The 10,211-nt window shown below is 36.6% G+C and overlaps 1 protein-coding gene across 1 annotated transcript in view; it reads left to right on the top strand.

Annotated features, from left to right (window-relative positions):
• Positions 1-10,211, top strand: part of snd1 (staphylococcal nuclease and tudor domain containing 1) — a 234,779-nt gene that overhangs the window by 199,011 nt on the left and 25,557 nt on the right. Inside the window, exon 19 of the mRNA XM_073838844.1 lies at positions 9,257-9,380. Within this exon, the coding sequence (XP_073694945.1) occupies positions 9,257-9,380 (124 nt within the window). The remainder of the gene's footprint in view (positions 1-9,256; positions 9,381-10,211) is intronic.

Genomic DNA, 10,211 nt, shown 5'->3' with positions numbered 1-10,211 from the left:
CAATAAATAAGCTTTCTATTGATGTATGGTTTGTTAGGATAGGACAATATTTGGCTGAGATACATCTATTTGAAATCAGAAATCTGAGGATGCAAAAAAATCAAAAAGACTGAGAAAATCACCTTTAAAGTTGTCCAAATTAGGTTCTTAACAATGCATATTACAAATCAAAAATTACATTTTGATATGTTTACAGTAGGAATTTTACAAAAAATCTTCATGGAACATGAACTTTACTTAATTTCTTAATGATTTTTGGCATAAAAGAAAAATCAAAAATTTTGACCCATGCAATTTATTTTTGGCTATTGCTACAAATATACCCCAGCGACTTAAGACTGGTTTTGTGGTCCAGGGTCACACATATTTTAATGGCCCAAGATTTCTGCTGGAATTGAAGAGAAGTGATTGCAGAGCTGGAGGGGAGAATTTCTACTCGTATATTCTCACCATAACAAATGGTGTAATTGCAATAAATGTAGCTTTCACAGCCAGGTTTTCTCAAAGTCTTTCAGCTTTATGAAGCATTATTGAAGCTTTGAGATTATGAAGCAGGTATCCAAATTGCCTCTTTACCATGACCACTTTTAACGAAGCAGAATCCAAAAAGGTGGTTTGCACGCCTCCCAGCCTGGAGCGCAGCAGGGCTATATGGGTATATTTGGAAACTTGCAATCAAAACACAGAGTCAGGGTCTCACCCACAGCCTGTGCGACGGGAGGCAAAAGACGCAGATGCTGCCCCTGCCCTCCCTTCACAATGGCTTTGAAATCACAGAGCTGTAATTTAGCACCGGGCACTGATTGCTGTGACACTGCTGTGCTGTCTCTACACCAAAACGAGGCACATTTTGTACAACCCAGACACTGTTTTGTGTCTGTATCCCTGTGTCCATGTGTATGTCAGTCTCTCAGTCTCTGTTTGTTTTACCCTAATGTAATGGCATAAGCAGCTGGAGGACCCTGTAGATATGCAGCGGGTGAATCTTTTCTGGTTAAGGTCGTTTCTTCTGCCTTTCTGCTCTTTCCCACCCCCACTGGGGCTCATCCGCCCCGTCTCCTGCTCAGAGTCAATCACGAGCGCCGGGAGGAGAGGTGAAATTCTTTAATACTACCCTTATCCTTGCAGAACGGACCCCGTCCACCCGCCAATGAATGTTTAATGAGACGAGCGGGCAGGTGGGCCAGCCCACGTCACTGTGTGCCGCCCCGGTGTCAATGTGAAACGTGGCTTTGTCCTTAAGCTCGGCGTGGGCTGTCGCTTTTACCTGGAATGGAAGGAAAAGAGGGAATGAACAGCACTGTTTGAAAGAGATAAAAACGTTACTGCAAATGGCTTTGAGAGAAGGGGCGATCAAGTTATTATATATCATTGCAAGTTATAAAGTCCAATTTTGAGGAAAAAAAGACTGTTCTCAAAATTGTGAGATATAAACTCGCAATTCTGAGAAAAAAAATCTGAATTGTAAAAAACTCACAATTATAAGAAGAAAAGTCAGAATTGTGAGTTTATATCACGCAGTTCTGAGAAAAATTCAGAAATGCAAGTTTTGATCTCGCAATTCTGAGAAAAAAGTCAGAATTTTGAATTTGTATCTTGTAGTTCTGAGAAAAAGTCAATTGTGGGTTTATATCATGCAGTTCTGAGAAAAAAAGTCAGAAATGCAAGTTTTGATCTCACAATTCTGAGAAAAATGTCAGAATTGTGGGTTTATATCATGCAATTCTGAGAAAAAAGTTAGAATTGTGGGTTTATATCACGCAATTCTGAGAAAAAGTCATAACTGGGTTTATATCATTCAATTCTGAGAAAAAAATTCAGAAATGCAAGTTTTGATCTCACAATTCTGAGAAAAAAAGTTAGAATTGTGGGTTTATATCACGCAATTCTGAGAAAAAGTCATAACTGTGGGTTTATATCATTCAATTCTGAGAAAAAAGTCAGAAATGCAAGTTTTGATCTCACAATTCTGAGAAAAAAGTCAGAATTGTGGGTTTATATCACGCAGTTCTGAGAAAAAAGTCAGAATTGTGGGTTTATATCACACAGTTCTGAGAAAAAAAGTCAGAATTGTGGGTTTATATCACGCAGTTCTGAGAAAAAAGTCAGAATTGTGGGTTTATATCACGCAGTTCTGAGAAAAAAGTCAGAATTGTGGGTTTATATCACACAGTTCTGAGAAAAAAAGTCAGAATTGTGGGTTTATATCACGCAGTTCTGAGAAAAAAGTCAGAATTGTGGGTTTATATCACGCAGTTCTGAGAAAAAAGTCAGAATTGTGGGTTTATATCACGCAGTTCTGAGAAAAAAAGTCAGAATTGTGGGTTTATATCACGCAGTTCTGAGAGAAAAAAAGTTAGAATTGTGGGTTTATATCATGCAAATATGAGAAAAAAGTCAACTGTGGGTTTATATCATTCAATTCTGAGAAAAAAGTCAGAAATGCAAGTTTTGATCTCACAATTCTGAGAAAAAAGTTAGAATTGTGGGTTTATATCACGCAATCCTGAGAAAACAGTCAGAATTGTGGGTTTATATCACGCAATTCTGAGAAAAAAAGTTAGAATTGTGGGTTTATATCATGCAATTCTCAGAAACAAGTCATAACTGTGGGTTTATATCACGCAATTCTGATTAAAAAAGTCAGAATTTTGAGTTTATATTACACAATACTGAGAAAAAGTCTAAACTGAGTTTATATCACGCAATTCTGAGAAAAAAAAAAGTCAGAACTGTGAGATGCAAAAGTCGCAGTAACCTTTTTTAAATTTATTATTTAGTGGTGGAAATACATGTGCAGGTCGTTAAAAAAAAAAAAGCTAAAGGAAAATAATGGGACCATTTTAGGACCATTAAGATTTTTGGCATTAACATTTTTGTAAGTACAATTTCTCACAGCTATTATTGCGATTTGCTCAGTTTTTTTTTTTTTCTTATTGCTCTCAAGTAGCTTATTGTAATGTAGTATTTTTATCTAAACACATTGTTGTTTTTGTTTTTCTCAGTATAGTAATAACTAAGTTTTTTTCTGAACAGTAATGAGTTTGCAATGAATTTGCTAAGAAAATTATCTTGATGCAAGAAGTCTTAATGGTCTTATTAATAGGCTTCATTTTATTTATGCAAAACATAATCTCTTCTTTTTTTTCTTGAGTTGGGGTTGAATTATGACTGTTTGCATATTCTTCGATATTCACCCACATGCAATATTTATGCACGAGAATGGTTGCTAAATTTCTGTTTAATGTGGTGATTGGGAGACATCAGTATTAGTATTGTCTCATTTCTTTAGTCTTGTTCCCTCTGGGAATCGTTTCATGGAATAATATCGCTGTAACATTGATATTAAGTCTAATCACTCTTCTCTGAGCATTTGCATATTTGCTCTCAGCTACAGCCACAGCAGCACATTTAAATACATTTACACAGAGCATTTCTTTGAAGTCGCTTAGGTGTTCTTTAGTATACTGTGTGACTGCTAGGCTACTTCCACAGGAATATTTGTAGCAATAGCCAAAAATACTTTGTATGGGTCAAAATTATATATTTTTCTTTTATGCCAAAAATCATTAGGATATTAAGTAAAGATCATGTTCCATGAAGATTTTTTTTATTTTTTATTTCCTACCATAAATGTACGATAAACTAGTAATATGTATTGCTGAGAACTTAATTTGGACAACTTTTAAGGCGATTTTCTCAATATTTAGATTGTTTTGCACCCTCTGTTTCCACGTTTTCAAATAGTTGTATCACAGACAAACATTGTCCTATAGCAAACCATACATCAATGAAAAGCTTATTTACTCAATTTTGAAAAAAATACACTTATGACTGGTTTTGTGGGCCATGGTCACATATCAGCAAGGAATGTGTCACAATATACAGTACAGTATTGCTGCACTGATGTTTTGAGCACAGCCCTATTTATGGAGCCCCTTTTATAGTGAAAAAAAAAATGACTGATTCAGTTGTTTGAGTTCTGAAACGCAATTAAAACTTCAAATAATGCATAATTTGTCTTAATGAAATTACTTGTTACATAAGTAACTGGATGCCTACAATGAGGTGATGGACCCGAGGGGCTCTTTAATGCCTTGTTTCAGATGCCCTTTTTATACTTTGAGCACCTGCCCCTTTAAAGGTCTCTGCACGGCCCTGATTCGCATGACGCATTGTCGCACAAGCCAGTCAGCAAAGAACTTGACACGTCCAGTTGTGTCAGAAAATAGAGGAAATCAATGATTTTATTTGCATGAGTGACATGAAAAACATCCCATGAGTAATTTAGAGCGATAAATCCAGAATATTTCTCGTTTGGTGTGCACACAGCATAGGTCAATGGGATATTTTCACTTTTGTTCATCATAAAAGCACACCTTTCATCAACGATCCACAAGGATGTAGCATAAACCGCGTAGGACGAGTTACTTCAAATTCCTAACCCTTAGCATGAGCTATAATAATAGTGAAGTTCTCCTTAGTAAACACAATTAATTATGGGCTGTAGAGAAGCAATGAACGTTATATTTGTTAAAACGCTCTCCTGGCTCTGTGGGATCCACCATTTTTTCTCTCTCTCTTTCTCCAGCTGTTGTTTTTTTTTAAATAGTGTAAAATGCTCTGAGTGAGAGGTTGATCCCTCTTGGTTGCATTGTGAGAAACGTGAGGTGGGCGTGGAAGTGTTTGACCCGCCGGATGCCATAACGGTAGATTCATCTTTCCAATGCAAATAAACGCAGGTGTGGGTTATTTATAGGGCTTTTTGCAGCTATGCCATGTGTGTACAGGCAGCACTCATCCCTTATAGCTTGTAATGTCAAGACGGTGTGTCATATGTGAGGAGTGATTCATACACATATAGAGCAACTGAGATGGAGAGCATTAAAATTAACCTGTTTACTGCAGTATAGGATTCTAGCATTTATTACGTTCTTATGCATATTCACAGCTAAACCTGTGAGTCTGTTATTCACCAAAGAAGTGACGATGATAGTCACAGTCACAAATGGAAATGTAAAGGTTGCCGCAGTGTAACAGTGCATTAATATTATTTCTATTTTTATTTTTAATATACAAATAACTGACTTGTCACATTGGAAAATAGCATTTAAATGCAAAGCATTTCAAAATGCAAAAAGATAACCATGGTGTGCGAAAGAGAAAGGCATTTTTTCATCCGGATAACCTTTGATCTTTTAGATTAAACATTTACATTAGCTAAGAGTCCTTGAAGATCCTGCTCACTGTGTTATCTGAATAGGGAACGTTTCATCTCATAGTGGACTCTTTTGGGCTCATCTGTGAGCTTCCACCTCATGTCCTCCATAACTCTCACTCGTCCCTCATCAGAGCAGGAGGTGAATCCAAATCCGCAGACATGTTCTGCTTGTGCTAATTAACGTTACACGCTGACCGGGAGCTAGCTGTGTGCAAAGCACGATGCACTGAGATGAAAACGCTCTCTCTCTCAGACACACACACGTACACAGTCAGGGGAGTGTTGCAGATTTACAGTAGCCGCTGGAGAACCTGACCCCGCCGTAATTAAAGCTGAATCCTTCATTATATCCTCCAGTATATCAGCCAAGGAGGATGTAATGAAGCATACAGGGAATGTAAGCAGGGCTGAACACCTGAACCCACACCATATGGACCACTGCAGGTCTTGTTAGCGTACTTTTAAATCAAAAACACATTAATATAAATTAATTAAGTTGACAGAGTCTCCCTGAGAGTTTTATTAAGTTTCTGATTAACATAGAAGTACTGCAGTATTAGTTTTTGTCTCCCCACATTGTAGTTTCATGCTCTTTTGAAGTACATACCAAATCTAAATATTCATATCCAAGTCCTAAAGCTATAATATTGTCCTAAAACCAAAAATTGTGCCACCTTCAGTAGTTTTCCTAACATATTTGTAGGGCCGTATGATTTCTGTGATGCAGAAAATGCGGAATTTACTGTATAATGCGGAACGTTGTGTAATTTGACACATTTTGGATGAATAAATCAAAAGTAGGTCAGTACACTTAAATCAAAATGTGATATGACCTAGTGTCTGTGAATATTAAGCTGCGAAAATACTATTTAAATATGAATCCTGCGTGTCTCTTTGTGAACGAATGGTGCAGGTGCAAGGTTTCGTTTACTACGCACATGCTGAGGGATAATCAATATATAAGTACATGAGCACATAAACAATCTATAGAACTGCTCTGGGAGTCACTTTATGAGCATTTTACCATTTCTTTTAAGAAAAAATAATCGTCATATACAAACATAGTGGTCTTTATAGCAAGCCATCGAAATTTAAAGTTCAGTTTAACTTGAAGAAATTGTGTCAAAAATATATTACCTAATTTAATTAAATTAGTACTACTTATAATAAATTATTTTTAAAACATTATTTTTAAGGGATATTTACAAGATAAAAACATTTACCAGAAAAATGTAAATGCTTCACACAGTATTTCTATAAAAAAATATGTAATGATAATCATTTTTTATAAAATCAATTAATTAGAGATGCTTTTGATTACTAGAATTTAATGAAACTATTAACATGGAATCCAGAAATTTAATGGAAAAATTTGTTAAGAAAATGAGAAAAAAAATTAATACAACTTGAAGAAATTGACAGAAATATATTACTTAATGTAAAGATACTACCACTGCTACTACTACTACTGATATTATTATTAAAACATTAATTTTTAAGAAATCTTTACCATAAAAAAAATACATATACCAGAATTTATTTACCCCCAAAAAAATTATATACACATACATACACATACACACTGCCCTCCAAAAGTTTGGAAACGCCCTAGAAAGTGGGGTTTTGGACAATATTGGCATGAATCCTTTTTAATTTGTGGTAATTTTGCACTGATAAGGGACAACACAAACTATGAAAACATATTTTATTACATAAACAGTTTATACATACAAAAAAACTTAAAATTTCGATTCATTAAAACATCCACCATTAGCAGCTATTACAGCTTTGCATAATCTGGGCATCCGAGCTGTCAGTTTATTCAAACATTGACTTGATATATTACGCCAAGCCTCCTGAAGGATTGCCCAGAGATGGTTCACACTATGCTGATATCTTCCAAAACCACTCTTTGCCAGGGGTGTTTCCAAACTTTTGGAGGGCAGTGTATATATTTTAAATAAATTATTTAGAGATGCTTTTGATTATTAAAATGTAATAAAACCATTACAATGGAATACAGGAAATGAATTTGGTAAAAATAAAACTGTATTTGAGAAAAAAATCTTATTTTATAGAGCCTTAAAATTTTAATTTTTGTTAAACTTGTAATAAATTCCTGTTACATTTGTGTAAGTTTCATGATTTCAATTAATTAGACATGCTTTTTGAGTAATATTTTTTAATTTAGCCATAAAACAGACTAAATTTGGAAAAACATGAAACTGAATTTGGGAAAACTGATTTTATAGGGCCCTGTAGTTGTCACGTTTTGTCACTTGATGAAGTGTGAAACCTGACATCTGAAGCCATTTTTGATTTGAGAGCTACACAGTAGGGTTTTTCAGTGATTCTCCTTTAGTCTTTCACACAGCATATGGTTTTAAAACGACATGAGGTAATTAAATAATGGTTGGACGTTCATTTTGAGTGAATTCTTCCATCAGCAGAGTTTGGATTGAGGGCTGCAGTCTTTGACACATATTATAAGCCAGTGCATTCGTTTTAATTAGCATCCATTGTCTATAATAGAGACTTTTTCTCTGCCCAGTCTATGCGTTCTAATCGAGTGCTTCTTGGATTAATTGGGTTAAATGCGCTGCCTCCATTAAACCTTTATAACGCGTACGGAGGACACCCCCCTCCTTATTTATTATTTAGTGAGCTCTCGCAGGGCTGGAAGTGGGGCATGGATGAACGAAGCCGGGGAAGCACACTCTCGCTGCCCTGCTGCCTGGGAAGAAAATGCAAAACTTTTTAAATTAGTTTAATAAATCAAGGCTGCACGTTCAGCTGTCATCTGACACGCTACTCTACCCGCAGTCACACAGCCACCCCTCCCCCCCAACTTCTCAAAAACTGCTGCCTCCTCAAAACGCCACTAATATCTCCACTGTGCGAGAATCAGCTGAGAGGTTTATGTGTGCGTGAGCGCACGTGTCTTCCCATATGTGCTAATTAACCGTTTAGCAGGCTGGATGCTGGTGGGTTAGCCAATTAAATAGAGCATTTAAGCCACACCCCTTTTGGAAATCTGCCATTAAATACCCCCTGCGCCCTTACACGTACATAAACATACGTTCACACGCTAACGCTGCTCTGTTTGAGTTGGCATCACGCTAATTAGCCGCATGCAGGCTTAAGGCTGCTTGAATATAGATTTACGCTACGTCTTTTAAACGCTCTCTCTCTGTTTATCCTCGCCTTTTTATTTAATACATGCTAATATTCTGATGCTAGCAAACAATTATTATAAAAAACCCAATGATGTCGGATAAGGGGGGCGAAAATGAGCAGCTTAAGACAGGCCCATTAGTTGGCTTATTTTAACAGCTTTCCTGGAGGGATGTTTGGTGTTTGTCGCACATTACAGCTCTTGCTCCTTTTTTTTTCTCTCTTTTTCTCCCTCCGCCTTGCGCTCCTACAACATTATTCATGCTTGACTGTGAGGCCATTTTGTCACATTTCCGTACCCCAGCAAACCCCACACCTCAGCGATTACACTGATTGCTCTGTTGTTGGGAGAAATGAATGGACAGCTGCAAGACTACAACTGAAAAAAAGTAAATATCTGTAGTGGATGTTCTCATTAGAAAGGCCTTCCGAGTCTTTTTGATGTATTAAAACCTTACTGGCCTTTGGTTGATTCGAGAGCTTGCCTGGGTCACATGTCCCCCTCAAGCGGGCTGTAGGGGCACTAGAGCGGTGAGGATTTGTGGGTCTTAATGTAATTTTATTTCTGTGTTTGCAATAGACCCCAGCTCCGGCAAAAACTCAATGGATGCTGGTTATCAACAAATTAAAGTAATTTAGCATTTGCTGTTTGGCTGAATGAGGAAAATATTACGCTTTTCCTCTCTAGAGCCATCAGGGCTTCATTGTTGGAAAAATGATGTTGGCAGGACCAGTCGTTCGCAAGTTAATGCTTCTCAAATCCTCCCGTTATGGTATAAATCATCTAATCACGCCGTCAGAACGCCGTTCAAAATCAAGGAACTCAATCCTGAAACTTTTTTGTCGTCCTCATCTGTGCAGGTACTAAGCTGGAGAGTCTGATGGAGAGCATGCGAGCAGAGATTGCCTCCCAGCCTCCGGTGGAAGGATCCTTTTCCCCACGCAGAGGGGATTTCTGCATCGCAAAGTTTGCTGACGGAGAATGGTAAGAGCCTAAAGTCTAATGGCATCTGCTGTAAAAGCTGAGTTTTCTGGTTTCAAGCGAAGACCTTTTAAATTGTTAATTTCTTTTAATAAATAAATGTAATAAAATATTTGTCAGAGCTGCTGGGCAGGATGTTCTTGTCAAGTTTTGAGGGGTAATGATGAGTCATCTTGCTGATTTGGCAAGTGTGTGCAGTTGATTTGATGTTTCAAGTAATGCAGTGGTATTGAAATTCTGGCACATGCTGATAATTATGTTTTTTTGAGTTATTGATAGTCTATAAATTATGGAAGCCTGTTTCCACCACTGAATAAAAAAAAGGTACTTGCGACTTTTTAATCTTACAATTCAGACACTTTTCTCGCAATTGCAAGTCTACGTCTGGCAATTATGACCTTTTTCCTCAGAATTGTTTATATCTCACAATTCTGACTTTTTTTTCGCAGAATCCCACTCTCGCAATTGCGAGTTAAGTCAGAATTGTGAGATATAAACTCGCAATTCTGGGAACAGTCTTTTTTTTTTTGCGAGTTTATATCTCACATTTCATAGAAGAAAAAGTCAGAATTGCACATTTTTATTGCGACCTTTTAGATTTTATTACACTAATTATTTATTACATTAATTCTGAGAAAGAAAGTTGTCATTTTCTCGCAATTCTGATTTTTTTAACTCACAATTGCAAGTTTATATCTCGCAATTCTGACTTTTTCTCAGGATTGTGACTTTATTTCTCAGAATTGCGAATTTATATCTCACAATCCTGACTTTGACATTGCAAGTTTATACCTCAATTTTGAGGAAAAAAAATCTGAATAGCGATACATAAAC

The sequence above is a fragment of the Garra rufa genome, chromosome 4 (genome assembly GCF_049309525.1).
Source record: "Garra rufa chromosome 4, GarRuf1.0, whole genome shotgun sequence".
NCBI classification, from domain to species: Eukaryota; Metazoa; Chordata; class Actinopteri; order Cypriniformes; family Cyprinidae; genus Garra; species Garra rufa.
The sequence above is the reverse complement of the archived record's forward strand: the minus strand, read 5'-3'. Positions and strand labels throughout refer to the sequence as shown.